This window comes from Elephas maximus, chromosome 9 (genome assembly GCF_024166365.1).
Source record: "Elephas maximus indicus isolate mEleMax1 chromosome 9, mEleMax1 primary haplotype, whole genome shotgun sequence".
NCBI classification, from domain to species: domain Eukaryota; kingdom Metazoa; phylum Chordata; class Mammalia; order Proboscidea; family Elephantidae; genus Elephas; species Elephas maximus.
This window is the reverse complement of record NC_064827.1, coordinates 83,823,187-83,843,311: the sequence shown is the minus strand read 5'-3', so window position 1 is coordinate 83,843,311 and position 20,125 is coordinate 83,823,187. Positions and strand designations below refer to the sequence as shown.

At 39.6% G+C, this 20,125-nt stretch overlaps 1 protein-coding gene across 9 annotated transcripts in view; it reads left to right on the top strand.

Annotated features, from left to right (window-relative positions):
* Positions 1 to 20,125, top strand: part of AK8 (adenylate kinase 8) — a 219,116-nt gene that overhangs the window by 122,901 nt on the left and 76,090 nt on the right. For all 9 annotated transcript variants that reach the window (XM_049895181.1, XM_049895184.1, XM_049895180.1 and 6 more), the window contains one exon: positions 11,452 to 11,593. In XM_049895181.1, coding sequence (XP_049751138.1) covers positions 11,452 to 11,593 — 142 coding nt within the window. The remainder of the gene's footprint in view (positions 1 to 11,451; positions 11,594 to 20,125) is intronic.

Here is a 20,125-nt window from a genome sequence, read left to right as displayed (position 1 = left end):
TTAATGAGCCCCAGAGTATTGCTGGTCAGCAAGCTAATCACTCAATGGATCTGTACCAGCTCCCACAAGGGCAAGCTTATTTCAAACCTACTGCATGCTCCTAAAGTCAGATCCAAGCTCAGATGTTGAACTTCATGTTTATAATATAAGCATCACATATTCTTGTCCATGGCTTCATTGCAGTTGCCCATATGGGAATCCAGATACGCTTTTAGAAAGAGTTAAAATTAAAATACCTACACATCCCTTCAGAATACCTCTTATGGGTATGGCATCTTCTGCGAGTCATCTCTAGGCCCCACAACAGCCAGTGAGGCAAGTATCTCAGAGGAGGACACTGAGGTTCAGGGAGGGTCCACTGCTGGCAAGTGGAGGCCACGGGACCACAGGAATCTCAGCTCACACTTGCTCAAAGAAAGGAATTTGTTTAAGAGTAAGGTTTTCTGGGTTTTATTCTAAGGAACTCTAGTAAAAGCGCCAGGATTAATAATCCTCCTGTAACTCCTCCTTTAGAGTTCAGTCTGCCCATCTTCCCATTTTATAGATGGAGAGACTCAAGTTCAGCGTCTCAAAGCTGGTTGAAGTGGAACTGGAATTAGAACAGGGATGCCTAGGAGCCCTTTATCCACAGCCAACCTTTCTCTCCCACAGGGGCATCTGCTGGAAGTTTGCTTGTAGTGTATCTCAGGTAATCAGGATTCTCAAGGACTTGAAGGGTACTGGGCTTGTGGGGCCAACAAAAAAATGGTTTTAAAATGTAGAAAGCTAAAGCTTTTAGCAGTTAATTCTTATTCAAGGGTCCTCAGTCTGAGCTCTTTGCCGGCTTTACAGATGAGTCCATCCCTGCCTGTAGGAGCCCTCAATTCTGTAGTGGCTACTTTGAAAATGGCTGTAGATTAGCCACATCCTTGGGAGTGGGTTGGCTTTAGTCTTTAGAGACTCCAAGTGGGGACTCCACTGACTAACCTCACAAAATGAGCTTTCAATTTGCAAATGTGGCCAAGTGTATGTTCCCAGGCTTTCTGGTTCAGGATTCTGAGATGAACTCCCATATGTCCATTGAATAAATATGCACTGAGGGCCAATGTATGATCATTTCCAAGATGGCCTGTGTGTGGTTGAAGTCTCACTCCTTCCAGAAGGTTTGTCGGGACCTTTCCACTCTCACTTTCCACTGCCCTTCCATTCCACCACTCTGCTCCAGTCATACTGGCCATCTTTCTGTTCCTTGAAAAGCTAAGTTCATTTCAGTCTCAGGGCCTTTGCTATTGCTCTCTCTGCCTGGAACACTTTGTAGGTTGGACCCACCGTTCAGATCTCAGTCAAATGTGACCTCCTCAGGGACCATCCTGGACCCAATCACACCAGCAGCCTCCCCCACACTATCTTTTGGTTTATTTTCTTCATAGTATTTATGCCTCTGTGAAATGGTTGTTTACCTGTGTATTGTTTGTCTCCCCTGCTAGGATATAAACTTCAAGAGGACAGAACCCTTGGCAGTCTTGCTTGCCATGTATCCCAGCATCAAACACAGAGCCTGGCACAGCACGGATGTTCAGTAATTATTCATTGCATGAATCATTGGGAAAGGCTTACTTCTACATTAGTTTCTTATTTAGGTGAAAATATTCATAAATATTTAGAAGTAGACCTGGATTGGAAAGCTCTATGGCAGGTTCTTAACCCACATTGTTAAGGTTTTATATTTACGTATTTACCCTGAGGGGAAGCACATGAGATCAGAGAACAGGCTAATTATTTACCCACATAGTGATCTTAGCACTGGATCTCCATGCCCCAGTCCCACACAGGGTGACGCAGTGACAGCCAGATATACTCTATGTATGCATGTTGTTGTTAGGCGCTATTGAGTCAGGGTCTAGTCCCTCCTGGTAGCACATTCAAAGTACTTAAGATGAAGTCTCCCCATCCTCACTTCTAAGGAACATTCTGGCTGTACTTCTTTCAAGCCAGATTTGTTTATTCTTCTGGAAGTCCATGGTATAGTCAATATTCTTTGCCAACACCATAATTCAAAGGTATCAATTATTTGGTCTTTGTCTTAGTTATCTACTGCCGGTATAACAGATATGCCACAAGTGGATGGCTTTAAAACAAATTTATTTTCTCACAGTTTATGAGGCTAGAAGTCTGAATTCAAAGTGCTGGCTCTAGGGGAAGGCTTTCCCTCTCTGTTGGCTCTGGAAGGGGTCCTTGTTTGTTCAGCTTCTGCTTCCAGCTTCCTTGGAGATCTGCATGTGTCTTGGCATCTATCTTACCCCATCTTTGCTTCTTTCTCTTGCTTGTTTAATCTCTTTTGTATTCAAAAGAGATTGACTTCAGGCAAACTCTACACTAATATTGGAGCCCTGGTGCTCAGTGGTTAAGAGCTATGTCTGCTAAACATAAAGGTCAGCAGTTTGAATCCAGCAGCCGCTTTTTGGAAACCCTCTAGGGCAGTTCTACTCTGTCTTACAGGGTCAGCATGAGTTGGAATTGATTTGATAGCAAGGGGATTCTACACTAATACTGTCTCATTAACGTAACAAAGACAACCCATTCCTAAATGGGATTATAACCACAGGCATAGAGGTTAGGATTTATAATACATATTTTTGGGGGACACAATTTAATCTATAGCATTCCACCCTTACAAAAACCCACTGCCCTTATATATACTACCTTAAAGGCCCCCCAAAATTCATGTCCTTGCCACATGCAAAACACATTTACCCATCACATCATCCCAAAAGTCTTAAATCTATTCCAAGTCCAAAGTCTCATCTTCTGAATCCCCTAAGTCAAATATTGGTGAAACTTTAGGCGTATTCCATTCAGGGACAAAATTCCTCTTCATCTGTGAACCTGTGAAATCCAGATTACAGGTTATCTGCTTCCAAAGGACAATGGTAGAACAGACACAAGGTAGACATTTCTATTACAAATGGGATAAATTGGAGGGAAAAAAGGGATAACGGGCACCAAACAAGTCCAAAACCCAGCAGAACAATTTACATTAGTCTCAAGTCTTGACAGTTATCCTCTGTTCTCTGAGACCATCTGGACAATGGCCCTGCCCTTCAGACTCTGGGTGTTGGCCATGTTCTCTGGATTCTGGGTAGAGACCCCTTGGCCCTGGGCTCCAGCTTGCCTTCCATGGCTGCTGGGGCAGCAACTCTGTTCCCTCAACTTTGGACAGCTGTATTCTCCTTGTCAATCTGAGTGGTGACCCCACTGTCTGGGGTCCTGCAAGCCCCGTTCTTCTGCCCCTTGGGCATAGCAGCCCCACCCCTCATTTTTGAATGGCAGCCCCATCTTCCTGGCACACCTTAATGGCAGACCCACACTCTGGAACCAAGTTGGCAAAGATCTGACTCTTTGACACCTAGGAGGCTGCGACCTCACCCTCTGAAACCGAGAAGACTCTGCTCCTTCCAACAGTTCTGCTGATCTCCAAGCTGCCCCGGGTGTGGTCCTTTTCTTTTCTTGGAGGACAACAAATGTAGCTCCTTTGACCTGTTTCCTGCCTGTAGAATTCCAAGAGGCAGACAGCATTCTTTCCTTTCATTCTTTCTCTGTCTCCTTCAGTTTAAGATGATGGATTTTCTGCTGTGGTAGTTGGTTAGATCCATCAAAGACTTCATTTCTTTAACAAAAGATTGCGTAGCCACATCCTTGGTGAACATTCTAGGACACGTGTCCTTAGTTTGTACAATGGAATTTTCCAAATCTTTAAGCTCTATTTTCATTTTGCACAGTTCATTTTTAAGTCTATCTCTTTCACGTTTTACTGTAAGAGGCAAGGAGAAACCATGGAGCCCCTTGAAGATCTTCCTTCAAAGTTTCATCAGCCAGACAAGTTCTGTGCCGCTGCAGAAGAAGCAATCACCCTTTCTCCGCTGTCCAATCACATGTTCCTCATCTTCTTTTAAAGCCTCCCCAGAAGCGCATTTAACACCCACACTTCTAGCAACATCCTGTTGCTGGTGCCATACGTGTTCTCTGAGATGACGGAGACTTTCTCTATAGCTCCCCTCACTTCCTTGTGAACCTTCACGAGAATTGCCTTTGATGTCCATAATTCTACCAATGATCCCCTCACGATAATCTAGGCTTTTACTACTAGGTACCTAAAAACTCTTCCAGCCTCTACCCAATTCCCAAACTGCTTCTACGTTTTAGATATCTGTTAGAGCAGCACCCTGAGCCTCTGGGACCAAATTCTGTCTTAGTTATCTAGTGCAGAAATACCACAAGTGGATGGGTTTAAAACAGAAATTTATTTTCTCACAGTTTAGGAGGCTAGAAGTCTGAATTCAGAGTGCTGGCTCTAGGAGAAGGCTCTGGAGGAAGGTCCTTGTCTCTTCACCTTCTGCTAGCTGCTTCCTTGGAGATCTCCATGTGTCTTGACACCTATCTTAACCCATCTCTGCTTCTTGTTTGTTTAATCTCTTTTGTATCTCAAAAGAGATTGACTTAAAACACACCTTACACTAATTCTGTCTTGTTAACAAAAACAACCCATTCCCAAATGGTATTCTAACCACAAGCATAGAGGTTAGGATTTACAACACATATTTTGGGGGGACACCGTTCAATCCATAACAGCCTTCTTTATTCACTGTCCAGCTTTTGCATGCATATAAGGCGATTGAAAATACCATGGCTTCGGTCAGGCGCACCTCAGTCCTCAAAGTGACATCTTTGCTTTTTAACACTTTAAAGAGGTCTTTTGCATCAGATTTGCCCAATGCAATACGTCATTTGATTTCTTGACTGCTGCTTTGATGAGCATTCATTGTGGATCCAAGTAAAATGAAATCCTTGACAATTTCAATATTTTCTCTGTTTATCATGATGTTATTTATTGGTTCAGTTGTAAGGATTTTTGTTTTCTTTATATTGAGGTATAATCCCTACTGAAGGCTTTGATCTTTATTGATAAGTGCTTCAAGTCCTCTTCACTTTCAGCAAGCAAGGTTGTGTCATTTACATATTGATGATTGTTAGTGAATCTTCCTCCAATCCTGATGCTTCGTTCTTATTCATATAGTCCAGGTTCTCAGACTATTTGCTTAGTATACAGATTGAATAAATATAGTGAAAGGATGCAGCCCTAACGCACACCTTTCCTGATTTTAAGCCATGCAGCATCCCCTTGTTCTGTTCTAATGACTGCCTTTTGGTCTATGTACAGGTTCTGCATGGCACAATAGTGTTCTGGAATTCCCATTCTTCACAATGTTATCCATAATTTGTTATGATTTACCCAGTTGAATGCCTTTGCATAGTCAATAAAACACAGATATTCTCTTCCTGATATCCTCTGCTTTTAGCCGAGATCCATCTGACACCATCAAAGATATCCCTCGTTCCACACCCTCTTCTGAATCCAGCTTAAAGCTTTCACACTTCTCTATCAATGTCCTGCTGCAACCGTTTTTGAATTATCTTCAGCAAAGTTTTACTTGTGTGTGATATTAATGAAATTGCTCAGTATGGAAGAGATTAATATTTGTGGCCATTCCAAAGAAAGGTGATCCGACAGTATGTAGAAATTACTGAACATTGTCATTATTGAACTCTATGTATACAGGGGTCTGTGTCACAAGAGAGGAACCCCAGAATTATGAATCTTGGAGCTTATATAGGACAGCTGGCAATGCTGCCCCTTCTCCCTTCTGGAGAGATAGACTGACCTTTGCTGTAGAATGTAAACAAATCCTCTCCAGGAGAAGGTCACTAGGTTTATAAACCCTGCAATGTAAACAAATAACCTTAACTTCCAAGACTTGTTTGCCAGTTAATCATCCTTTAACTCAGATGCCAGCAATCTTTGTTTGGAAATCCCTGTGTGGAAGCCTGAAACTATTCATGAAGCATTGTTTCCCTACACATACCTTCTGAATTAAAAAATAATAGTCACCATCTTTGAGTGTCTGCGACATGCCTGGAACTTCATATACAGTGCTAACCGTGTCACGATAGGTATTGTTATCCCCTTTGCAGATGAGGAAGTTTAGACTCTCTGAGGCTGACCTTACTCACAGCCAGGGAACTACCCTGGTTGCATATGGGGATGGTACCTTGTCAAGGTCAGGGAAACATCAGTCAGCTCATAAGGGCAAGGCTGAGATGAGACCCTAGATCTGTGAGAGCCCCAAGCCCATGTTCTTTCCTCTCCACCCACTTGCCCTCTCCAAAGTTGGTAAAGTGGTTTAAACATGTTTGTCTTAGTTGCAGGGAAATTTTTGAAAAGGGGAGGCTCCTTGATTATTCATTGTATACCTACTATGCACCAGGCACCAAGTTGGACACTGAAAAATGAAATAATGAGATAGACACCATCTATTGTCTTCATGGGATCCACAGTCTCTAGTGAGAGGCAGGCATTAAACAAAGAATTACCCAGACAAAAGAATTGAAAGCAGGAACTCAAATAGATCCTTATGCACCAATGTTCATCGCAGCATTATTCCTAATAGCCAAAAGGTGGAGACAACTCAAATGTCCGTCAGCAGATGGATAAATTAAATGTGGTGTATCCTTACAATGGGATATTGTTCAGCCATAAAGAGAAATGACGTGCTAATACAGGCTACAACATGAATCAGCCTTGAAAACATTACGCTGAGTGAAATTAGTCAGACACAAAAGGTCAAAGATTGTATGATCCCACTTACATGAAATATTTAGAATAGGCAAACACATTGAGACAAAGGTTTATTAGTGGTTACCATGGGCTGGGGGAAGGGAGGAAATGGAGAGTTATTGCTTAAGGGGTACTAAGTTTCTTTTTAAGGTGATGAGAAACATTTGGAAATGGATAGTGGTGATGGCTACATAACATGGTGAATATAATTAATGCTACTACTGAATTTTGCACTTAAAACTTGTTAAAATGGCAAATTTTTTTTTTTTACTGCACTTTAAGTGAAAGTTTACAATTCCAGTCAGTTTCTCATACAAAAGCTTATACACACATTGTTATGTGACCCTAGTTGCTCTCCCTACAATGTGACAGCACACTCCTTCTCTCCGCCCTGTATTTCCTGTGTCCATTCAACCAGCTCCTGTCTTCCTCTGCTTTCTCATCTCACTTCCAGACAGAAACTGCCCACATAGTCTCACGTGTCTATTTGAGTCAAGAAGCACACTCCTCACCAGTATCATTTTATATCTTACAGTCCAGTCTAATCTTTGTCTGAAGAGTTGGCTTCGAGAATAGTTTTAGTTTGGGGTGACAGAGAGTCTGGGGCCATGACCTCTGGGGTACCTCCAGCCTCAATCACACCATTAAGTCTGGTCTTTTTACTAGAATTTGAGGTCTGCATCCCACTTTTCTCCTGCTCCATTAGGGATTCTCTGTCCTGTTCCCTGTCAGGGCAGTCGTTGGTAGTAAGCTGGGCACCATCTAGTTCTTCCGGTCTCAGCCTAATGGAGTCTCTGGTTTATGTGGACCTTTCTTTAAGTGGCGTAGTGGTTAAGTGCTATGGCTGCTAACCAAAAGGTCGGCAGTTTGAATCCACCAGGCACTCCTTGGAAACTCTATGGGGCAGCTCTACTCTGTCCTATAGGGTCGCTATGAGTCAGCATTGACTCGATGGCAATGAGTATGGTTTTGGTTTGGTTTTCTTTATCTTGGGCTCATATTTTCCTTGTGACTTTGTTGTTTTTCCTTTTCCTTTGCTCCAGGTGGGTTGAGACCAATTGATACATCTTAGATGGCCATTCACTAGCTTTTAAGACCCCAGATGCCACTCACCAAAGTGGTATGCAAAACGTTTTCTTAATACACTTTGTTATATCAGTTGACCTAGTTGCTCCTGAAACCATGGCCCCTAGGCCCCCACCCCTGCCACTCTTCCTTGAAGTGTTTGGTTGTATTCAGGAAACTTCTTAGCTTTTTGATTAGTCCAGTTGTGCTGACTTCCCCTGTATTGTGTGTTGTCCTTCCCTTTACCTAAAATAATTCTTGTCTACTATCTAATTAGTGAATACCTCTCTCCCTCCCTTCCCCCCCAACCCTCGTAACCATCAGAGAATGTTTTCTTCTTTTCTTTTTTTAATATTTTTATTGTGCTTTAAGTGAAAGTTTACAAATCAAGTCAGTCTCTCATACAAAACCTTATATACACCTTGTTACTCCTAGTTGTACTCCCCCTAGTGAGACAGCACGTTCCTTCTCTCCATCCTGTGTTTCCATGTCCATTCAGCCAGCTTCTATGCCCCCTGGCCTTCATATCTCCCCTCCAGACAGGAGCTACACCCATAGTTTCATGTGTCTGCTTGATCCAAGGAACCCACTCCTCACCAGTACCATTTTCTGTCTTATAGTCCAATCCAATCCCTGTCTGAAGAGTTGGCTTTGGGAATGTAAACCTTTTCTTAAGTTCTTATAATAGTGGTCTCATACAATATTTGTCCTTTTCTGAGTGGCTAATTTCATTCAGCATAATGCCTTCCAGGTTCCTCCATATTATAAGATTTTTCATGGATTCATTGTTGTTCTTTATTGTTGTATAGTATTCCATTGTGCGAATATAGAATGATTTGTTTATCCATGCATCCGTTGATGGGCACCTAGGGTGTTTCCATCTTTTTGCTGTTGTAAACACTGCTGCAGTGAACATGAACATGCGTGTGCATGTATCTATTCATGTGAAGGATCTTATTTCTCTAGGATATATTGCAGTGAGTGGGATTGGTGGATCATATGGTAGTTCTATTTCTAGCTTTCTAAGGAAGTGTAAAATGGCAAATATTTTTATACATATTTTACTGCAATATTTTTTAAAAATAATTACTCAGAGTTACTAACAAGAGTGTCAAATACTAAGAAGGAGAAGAAGTCCAGATGCTAATCTGGGCTGGAGACCAGGCTCCAAGCCTTCCCTGAGAAGCGGACTGTGGGCATTGGTCCAAAGGCTGAGTCCAAAGGCTTGCCCAAGGCAAAGTGTGAGGGAAGGATGTTCTGTAGGGAAGGGAGATGAAGAGATGGGGGAGATTCACTTAGGAAAGAGGCAGGATCCAGACCTTGCAGGGCCCTGTCAGTCATGAGGCAAAGCCTACTCTTTATCCTCAGAGCACTGGGGAACCAGTGAAGGCTTTTAAACAGTAGAAGAAACAGGAATAGATGTGTTAACTTCTGATTCAGGTTAGATAGCCAGATACTTTTTTTTTAAATAATACTGTGTTTTTGGTGAAAGTTTATACAGCAGATTAGGTTGCCATTTAATAATTTCTATACATGTTGTTCGGAAACCCTGGTGGCATAGTGGTTAAGTGCTATGGCTGGTAACCAAAACGTCGGCAGTTCGAATTCACCAGGAGCTCCTTGGAAACTCTATGGAGCAGTTCTCCTCTGTCCTATAAGATCACTATGAATTGGAATCGACTCGACGGCCACGAGTTTGGTGTTTTTTTGTTTTTTTGTTTTTAATACCTATTGTTCCATGACATTGGTTACATTTTTTCGCAATGTATCAATGTTCTCATTATTTCCATTCTGGTTGTTCCATTTCCATTAATCTAGTTTCCCTGTCCCCATTACCTTCTCGTCTTTGCTGTAGGGTAAATGTTGACCATTTGGTCTTGTATAGATGATTTTTTAAAGGAGCACAGTAATCATGGGTGATATTGTTTACTTTATGAGCCAATCTGTTATTTAGCTGAAAGCTGACGTCCAGGAGTGGTTTCAGTTCCAAAGTTAAAGGGTATCTCAGGGGTTCCTCTAGTCTCTACCAGTCCAGTAAGTCTGGCCTTTTTTTTTTTTTTTAAGAATTTGAGTTTTGGTCTATATTTTTCTCCCATCCTATCTGGGACCATCTATTGTGCTCCTGGTCAGAACGGTTGGTACTGGTAGCTGGACACCGTCTCGTTCTGGTCTTAGGATAGATGAAGACGTAGTTCATGTAGGCTGTTAGTCCTGTAGAGTAGTTTCTTCTTTGTATCTGGTTTTCTTTTCTTTCTTGTGCTCCAGGGACCAATAGTTGTATCTTAGATGGCCGTTTGTAAGTTTTTAAGACCCCAGATGCTACTCACCACACTAGGATGTAGATAGCCAGATGCTCTTGTTAGAGCAAAAACCCCTTTCTGCTCTTTCCCAAAGACCAGGAAAGAAAGGTGAAAGATGTGAGAAAACAAATTCAGGAAAATGTAAATTCCTTAGAATAAGGTTTATGGTGCTTTAGTGCAAAGGAGCCCTAGTGGCACAGTGGTTAAGTGCTCGGCTATTAATCGAAAGATTGGCAGTTGAAACCCATCAGCCAGAAAGATGTGACAGTCTGCTTCAAATAAAGATTACAGCCTTCGAAACCCTAGGGGGCAGTTTTACTCTGTCCTATAGTGTCGCTATGAGCCGGGATCGACTCAATGGCAACAAGTTGATTACAAAGGCAATAACCCAGCAAGTCACCGCCATGGTGGAAAGCAGCTGTTACTGATTTTTCTGTGTCTCTCACCTTTACATTCACCTGGGTATCAGCCTGGGCAGCCTGTCTAAAGATTTCAAATGTAGGCATTAGGGTGACTTGCCTGACCCACAGACAGTTCATAGGAGGGAAGCTGTGAACCTCTAAAGAGGCTGTGAAGTGCTCTGTCGCTGTAACTCTAGCAAACCACCTCACCTTGGGGCCCGCAATCATAGCAAACAATTGTAATATTTACCAAGTATTTCTGGGAAAATGAGTGCAAAGTGCAGGAAATGCAGTGCAAATTGCTAGAACGCAGTACATTAGCAACATATGATATTTAATAAGTCTGGGAAGAGAGGTATAAATTTCAGAGAAATGTCAATTGTGGTAATGTAAACAAGAGGCTTCTCTCAATATTTCATTTTCCGTATGACTTTATTTCAGTCTCTGGTTATAACTAGAGCTGATGTTCTTGAGAGAGATTTAGTTCTAAACATCAAAGAGGGGCCAATTAGGGGAAGAAAGGGAGTGACCATTGCTGGTGGATTGTAACTAGCAGAGAACACTGGGAGAACTAATGCGGTACCGATTGGGTAAAATGAAGACTTCAGCTGGGGCTTGGTGTATTTATGTGAAAAGTCTTTTGATACAAAAACCAGATCCTTGAGGGGAAAAATAACTGCCCATATATCACTAGATGGTGGGCACTACCCTGGCTGTAGCTGGGGATGGTACCTTGTCAAGATCAGGGAAAGGTCAAGGTCACCCAGTGCTCCAATGCTTTTCCAATCTCAGGCAGCCATGTTACTCCTTCTTTGGGTCATGGAGGAACATGGAAAATGGGCATCCACAGCCTTCTCCATGTGGTTCCAAGTGGCTCCACCTAAACCTGACCCTTCACCAGTTCACTCTGTGTTCAAATAAAGGTAGCAAGCCCACGGGCCACTAAACCAGAGGACCCTCCCTGACATTCTCTGTTTAGCCAGGACAGGTGCCTAGAGCAGTGGAGTGATCACTTGTCCTCCTTTCTCTCCAGTCCCTGACAACATCATCTTGAAGGTCTTGACCAAGCGCCTGAACCAACAGGACTGCATTCAGAGAGGGTGGGTGATACATGGCTACCCGCGGGACCTGGACCAGGCACATCTGCTGGAAAGCCTGGGCCACAAGCCCAACAGGTAAGGTGTCCTTGGCCAGAGGGCCTCCTGGGAAGGTCTCTGCCACTGAGTGTCCTTCCATAGCCCCGGTGGACACCTTGATCTTAGCTCAGGGAGACCCATACTGGGCCTCTGACCTACAGCATACAGGTTACAAGAGCTTTTACATGTTCCTAAAATGGAATGTCTCTTAGACTCCCACCCCGCACCCCCATGTGCCTGTGAACTAGGAGTCAAGTTTGGGTTCAAATCCTGCATTCCTTGTAGAATTGTTATGCGAATCAACTTATCTTTTCTTCTACTATTTTTACAGTTTCATTTTTCACATTTAAATCTTTGATATAACTGATAGTTATTTTGATGTAGGTATGCAGTATGAGTCTACCCAGTTAGCTATTTATTTCAAAAACCAATTGTTGAACACTGGGTCCTTCCTCCACTAAATTGAACTTTAGAGCACACCAGTATTATATATATACTTGGGCTATTTCTGAACTTTCTATTGTTTTCCACATATCTATTTCTACAGTAGTACTACACTGTTTAACTATTTTAGTTTTATCATATACTCAATAGCCAATATAAGACAAAGCCCTCTAATTACTCTTCTTTATTGATTATTTTTATATATTTATTATCCAGATGAACACTATAATAATTTTACCATATATAAAAGAAAAAATACAATTGAAATTTTCACCGGAATTACCTTAGATTTATAGACCAACCTGTTGCAGCTTGACCTGACTATGTCCTATGTCTTTAGTGACACCGTAGTTGTTAGGTGCCGTTAAGTTGGTACCAACTCGTAGTGACCTTATGTGTAACAGAACAAAATGTCCAGTCCTATACCATCTTAGTGATCATTGGTATGCTTGAGTCCATTGTTTTGGCTATTGTGTCAATCCAAGTCATTGAGGGCTTCACCTATGAAAACCTTAGTGAATCCTTCCACACTTTATATTGGGGCTCAGATATTTCATTTTAAGCGTATTTCTAAATATTATAATATCTGTTGTTGTTCTTATCAATATTGTGATAAGATCTTTTCATCTGTTTTACTTTCTAACTGGATATTTCAGGAATATAGGAAAGATACTGACTTTGGTTCTTTATTTTGTACCCCTGCCTCCTTCAAGAGCTCTCTTACTGTTTCTTATAGTTTTTCATTTGATCTTTGGGGGGTTTTCAAGTGAATGATCATGTCTTCTATAAATATTGATTCTTTTGCCTCTTCCTCTTCAATATTTGTGCTTTTCGTTTTACTCTTTTTCTTAATTGCACTGGTCAGTACTTCCAGAACAGTGTTAAGGCAGTATCATGTTTGACAGGTGTGTTTTTTTCCTGACCTAAAGGGCTGTCCTAGTGTTCTGCCATTAAGGCTTATATAATGTTTATAAAGTTAAAATATAGCTCTTTGAGTTTAAAATATCTCATAGATGTTGAATTCTATTAAAGACCTTGTCATGGGTTGAACTGTGTCCCCCAAAAATATCTGTCAATTTGGCTAGGCCATCATTCCCAGTATTGTGTGATTGTCCACCATTTTGTCATCTGATATGATTTTCCTATGTGTTGTAAATCCTATCTCTGTGATTTTGATAAGATGGAATTAGCAGCAGTTAAATTAATGAGGCAGGACTCAATCTACAAGATTGGATTATGTCTTGAGCTGATCTCTTTTGAGATATAAAAGAGAGAAGCCAGCAGAGAGACAGGAGGACCTCATAACTATTAAGAAAGTAGTACCTGGAGAAGATCGTGTCCTTTAGACCTGGGATCCCTGCACTGAGAAGCTCCTAGTCCAGGGGAAGATTGATGACAAGGACCTTCTTCCAGAACCCACAGAAAGAGAAAGCCTTCCCCTGGAGCTGATACCCTGAATTCCAATTTTGAGCCTCCTAGACTGTGACAAAATAAATTTCTCTTTGTTAAAGCCATCTACTTGTAGTATTTCTGTTACAGCAGTCCTAGATAAATAACTAAAGCAGACTTCTTCAGGATCTTTTAGGAAATTAAATGTTTTTTTCTTTTTTGCCATATTAACATGAATTATTTAATAGATTTTCTAACAATAAGTTAGCCTTTCATTCCCAGAATAACTCTCACTTGGTCATGATATATTATTCTTTCAATATATTACTCATGGCAGGCAGAATTTTGATCCCCTTTGTTCCCTGATACCATGCCCATGAATATCTTATGTTGCATGGGAAAACTGCTTTGCAGGTATGATTAAAGTTATTGGCCAATTGACCTTAAAATAGGGAGGTTATCCTGGATTATCTATCTGAATGGGCCCACTGTAATCATATGGGCTCTTAAGCCAAACTTTCTCCTGACTGAGGACAGAAAAGGAAATCAGAGAGATTACAAGCATGAGAAGGATTTGACGCACCATTGCTGGCTCAAAGATGGAGGGGGCATGTGGAAAGCATGAGAAAGAAATAGATTCTTCCAACAACCAGTGAGCTTGGAAAAAGACCCCCGGCTACCCTAGTGGATACCTTGATCCCAGCGAGACCTGTGCTGAACTTTTGACCTACAGAAACTGTGAGCTAGTAAATTTGTGTTTGTGTGTGTTTTTTAAGCATCTAAGTTTATGGCAATTTGTTATGGCAGCAATCAAACACTAATATACTGCTGAATTATATTTGCTACATTTTTTTTCATTAATATGCATATTGTAGTGTGGGCCTGAAAATTTGTGTGTGTGTGTGTACTTTGTCAGAGTATTAGTATTCGTGATATGATAATTTCACAAATTTTCCTACTTTCTCCACATCTAGAATAGTTTTAAAACTTCAGTAGTAACCGTTCCTTGAAACTGGCACCTTGGAGGAGAGAGAGCCTGTTAACAGTTTGATTTTATTCATGGTATTTGGTCAATTTGAACTTCCTTTCTTGTGTAATTGGTCTTTTCCTAGAAAATGATCCCTTTCGTCACTGCCTTTAAATGTTTTAACATAATTTTCAAATCTTTTTTTTTTTAATTTTTTTTTATCTGTGGTTATTTCCTCTTTATTATTGTGAATTTTATGTATTTCTGTTTTCTTTTTGAGGATTAATTTAACTAGTAGATTGTCTTTCTTATGGATTTTTTCACCAATAGATGGCTTGGGTTTATTTATCAATCTACTGTTTTCCCTGTATTCTTTATTCATGAATTTCTGCTTCTCTTTATTAATGATTTCTCCTTGTGTTGGGTTTCTTTGGTTCTTTTTCTCAAATTATGAGCAAAGTGCATAATTCACTTGTTTTCTGTTATTTCTTGTTTGATACTGAAAATGTTTAAGACTTTGAAGTGTCTTCTCTTTATAACCTTAGCCATGTCCCATATTTTTGATGTATACTGTTTTCATTATTTATTTATTCTTTTTAGATATTCTAAATGTATGGTTAAACTTTCTCTTTCATCTGAGAGGTATTTAGTTGAGTTTTAAAATTTCCAGCTATTGTTGCTCTTGTTTCAACTTTCATTATTAGTTTCTCAATTTTAGTGCAGAGTATGGAGAATGTATTTAAAAACCACTACTTTTTTAGAATGTATAAGGTTTATTTTGTGAATCATTGTTTAAATGTTCCATGGGCATTTGAAAAGAATGTGTATTTTTAATTTAAAGTTAAAGAATTAATTATAAATTAGGTCTAACTTAATTTTATAATTTAGACCCTGTGTCTCCTTACCTTATTTTTTTGTTGTCGTCTTTTGGTTTTTGTTTGTTTGTTTGCTTTTGATCTATCAACTTGTCAAGGACTAAGAGGGATTTGTCAAATTTCCCATTAGTGTTATACTTCTCTTGATTTTTTTCGTGTGTGTGTTTCCTGCAGTTCTTGGTTTATATGCTTTGGTGCTATATTATTCATGGTATTAAGGTCTGTGTTACTGTGTTTACTGTGAAAAGTGATGAAAGTGACTGTCTGTGTCAGAACTTTCGTCTGTCTACTCCAACATTCATTCTACCTTTTCTACTTAGTAATAAAACATCAATTTTCGGTGCAGCACATTGATATCTGAAATAAAAGATTCCGTTTTCCAGTCTCTGTTACAGCTATACGGGACCACGTGATTAAGTTCTGACCAATGTGATGATAAACATAAATTTGTGTGATACTTCCAGAAAACCTGTTTTAAGGGAGCTAACTCATCTGGAAGGAGCACTTTTTGTTTTTCCTTTCTTTTCTTACTTTTTGTTTTTCTTGAAGATAATAATCTCCTTGTTTTTTCATTTGCCTACTTTTTTTTTGTACCTATTAGCTACTTCTTTATACTTCATAATAATCTCTCAGAACAATTTTGCACACATTATGTAATCTATTAGTTCCAGTTTTTTCTTGGTCATTTCCATTCTTCTCTTTTTTTTGGACTGGTTCTTTTCGAGGCTTACTGCTTGGCCCTTCTTCTGGGACTTTCCTTCATTGTTATCTAAGGAATTTCCTTTGCCTTTCTTCTGAGCTGGAGTCCCTGTTCCTGAATCACACACATCTTTCTCTTCTTTATATACCCCCTTGCTTTAATGAAGCATATCCTCCAGTTGATTTTCAAGTTGAAAAGAAGTGGCAAGCTGTTATACCCTCAACACATCTACTCCAAACTGAACAGGTCACCTTCTTCTCCTGGTGTACAGCTTTTATCCTGGAATGCCCATCCACTGCCATACTGAAGATATCCTTCACCTGTCTTCCATGTTGGATATTTTGTTTCTATATCCCATGACTTCCTTTTTCTTGGTTTACTCCCTCATTTTGGTGGAGCATGTCCATCAGTACCTTCCTGAGAAAGCTTGCATGGAAGTAAGTTTTTCGAGACCTTGCATGCCTGAAAATGTCTTCATTGTGCCTTTTTACTTGCTGGATAGTTTGACTGGGTGATGAATTATAGGCTAGAAATCATTTTCCCTCAGAATTTTGAACCCCAGAGTTGCTGTTAAATCCAATATCAGCCTGATTCTTAATCCTTTGTATGTGATTTTTCTCTTAATGTTTGTAGGATCTTCCCATTCTCCCCAGGCTTCTGACATTTCACAAGGAAATTTCATTTATGTTCTTCGTATGGGTCTGATATGTGCCGTTGTACTGGAACTCATTCTGGAAACCCAAGTCCTTTACTTCTGGAAAATTCTCTTATTTTGTTGCTGATTTCTTTCTATTTTGTCTGTTCTCCTGAAACCCTTGTTATTTGAACATTAAATCTCCTGAATTGACCTTCTAAATTTTTTTTTTTTAATATTTTTTCTCTCTTGTATTCCATATCTTTGCTTTTTTACTCTGTTTTCTGGAAGATTTCCTCAACTTTCTCTTCTGACACTTTTACTGAACTTCTAATTTCTGCTGTAGTGTTTGTTTGCTTTTGTAAGACTTGAAAATTATTTCTTTTTTTTCTCTCTGAATATTCTCCTTTATAGCTTCCTGATCTTGTTTTATGGATCCCAAATCTTTTTTTTTTTTCTCTTGAAAATGTTAACCAGTTTGTTTTATTGGGGCATGGGGGGGGAGTTTCCTCTTGCATAATCTGTTTCTGTTGAGCTATTGTTTGTTTGTCTTGGTCTCATTCTTTCTTAATTAGACCCCCAAATGTTAGATTATCCTTGGTTGTTGAGACTAAAACGCTTCTTGGAAGTTCTGAGTGCATAGGTGGAATCCATAGACTTTGTCTTCACTGTAGAGTGATCTAATTGGCAATTTGTGCAGAAACACTTCCCCTCAAGTGTCAACATCTTTAGGCCTATTCCTCGGTGCTGCTTAGATTCCCCAGAGGACTTGTCTAATCTCCTGGAGGGTAAAGGGCTAGCTGCAAGGGTCTGGGTGCCTAGGAAAGGGGGAAGGGGGAGGAAGGTGGGAGGAGGCTTCATATACTGCATGTGATATGCATATTTTTATCTAGTTTCTCTCTTTTTGGTACAGACTCAGGCTCTCAACTGTGCTTGGCATTCTTTAATCCAGGATCCTGTATTTTATCTTCTCTAGAGAATAGACCTTTAATTTCTACTCAAGTGGAGGAGGGAAATTGGCTCAACTGGATGGAGTGAAGGAAAGGATCTAGGGCTTAAAAAATATATATATATATATATTTTTTTTTTTAAATTTCAGCCAGCCCTTCCTATTTTAGCCGCCAGTTCCAAAGGTGGTAGTTATGCCTGAGCCTTTTGAGGAGTTTGTGGTGAAGAATGGGCTGGCTCTTAGCTTTTCCTGCTGCTGATTTAGGATTTGGCTTTCTGAGAGCACCTCAACTAGTTGCCACTGGTCCATCTGCTTTCTAGCATCCAATTTTTTTTTGCAGTTCTGTCCCTCTTCCCTTGTTTTCTCTGTCCTTGTGGTTTGGATTGTAATTTTTCTGTGGTGTTTTTGGAAGAAACAAAATTTGATGCATGCTTCAATATGTCATTTTTACATGGAAGTCATTTGTTGTGTTTGCGTGTCTCGTATTTTTACCTTCAACTAATTTGCTTCTTTTATTTTTTTGTATGTCATGTAGACAGAATGAAATTGGGTTTAATATGTTTTATTCAATCTTAATGTCTTTTTCCTTGAATAGTTGAGTTTATTCCACTTAGTTTTACTTTTATTATTTTATTTTATACTTCATTATGGTTTCATCTTTCATCTTTTCTTTGTGATCTGTGCTTTCTTTGAATTTTATCATTGTTACTATTGGCTTCTCCTACCCACCACTCTGGTTAATTTGGAAGATAATCTGTTTCTTCTTCTACCAGTCTCTTTAATGTAATTTGGTTAAGCCTATATTTCTGAATTTTAAAAATGACTCTTTCCTATGAAAGATGAAAAAATTATTCCATATATACCACCTCCTCAATCCCCAACCCTATTTACTTTTCAGTTTTAGGGGGGACAGGAACAGACACATTCTTACATATTTAGTCCCAGTCTATTACAGATAGATTATTATTTTAAAGATTATTAAGCTTTGATTTCTAGACATATAACAATTGTATTATGTTTTTAGCTATATTTGCTATACTTGTGAAGTTTTAATTCTCTTTTCAACTGGATTCAGATTTCAACATCAGCTAGTTACGTAATTTAACCTCTCCATTTATCTGTTTTAATTTGTCTTGCATTTAAATGGATTATATCTTTGAGTCATTTTCAGGAAGCCATTTGTTTTCATAAATGCTAAATTTTCTCAGTTCTCACGTATTTAAGAATATCTTTCTGTTATCTTTACTTGTAAACAGCGTCTAGCAAAGTAAAGAATTCTTTGATTACATTTCTTCCCCCTGATAGTCTCCTGTATCATTTCTACATTTTTTTTTACTCTGACATTTCTGGGGTTGCAGTAATGTCTGAGGCTAATGAGGTTTGTTTTCCTTTATAGATAATGTGCCTCTTCTTCCTGGATGCTCATAGAATTTTCTCTTTCTCTCTCACTTTCTCAGTTCATTTACATTCACCAGCCATGTCTCAGACTTGGTTCTCTTTATTAATTTTCCCTGGAACATTATGAATTCTTCAATTTACATTGTTTCAGAGAAATTTTCTTCTAGTAGATATATTAATTTTTTCTGTTTCATTTCTTGGTTTTCTTCTTCAGGAAGGCCAATTATGTGTGTGTTGGATATTAATCATCTGTTTTCCATAATTAAGTTTTTTTTCTAGTTGCTTTTATCTTTATCTTTCCTATATTATTTTATCAAGTCTGTCCTTCATAATAAATTTGACTATTTTTTGTTTATTTTTTATTGTTTCTAATTTGTTTTTCATTTCTATTATGCTTTTACTTTTCCCTTATGTTTCTCCCTTTGTCAGCTTTCTTTTCATCTCCTTTTGTTATCTATTTTTTTATTTCTTTGATGTGTTATATATGTAAATTATTTTAAGGATGTTGATAAGTTTCATCTAAAATGTTCTGTTTCCTAGAGTAATTCTTCTTCCAAAGGGTATTCATTATCTCCCTTCTGGGCTTTTATGACCCCTTCTTTCCTTTGTTTGGTAACATCTATACTTGGGTCCATGAGTCAGAATCGACTTGAAGGCAACAGGTTTTTTTTTTTGTTGTTGTTGTACCTGGATCCTAAAATAGATATTTTATGCAAATCATTTTTCTTTGAGTAGGCCTGTTGTTTGTCTAAGAATAGTGTGAGTTGGGAGGTGGAGCCAAGATAGTGAAGTAGTCAGATGATTCCTGTGGTCGCTCTTACAACAAAGACCCCCCAAAATGAGTGAATTGATTATATACTACAATCTAGGGGCCCTGAACATCAAAGACAATGTTGAGGAGTTGGACTGAGCAGTAGGGGGAGGGAGGAACAGTTCAGAAGCAGCGAGGAATTGCCAGACCTGACCTGGCCAGCACCCTGCAGGCTGGATTGGCCAGTGTGCGTGGGCTGAGGCAAGTAGTAGCACTCATTACACATTTTCAACACTGGGAGAAACCTAGTGGCAGAGAGTCTGCATAAGCCCCCAGAACCAGGGAGAAGCGGCGCTGGATCTGCAAAGTTAAGTGCAAGCATCTAACCTACCACGTGGGATCAAAAAACCCTTCCCCCCTCTGGAAAGTACCCCTCTTCCATTTAACTGCCCTCTCCCTGCTCT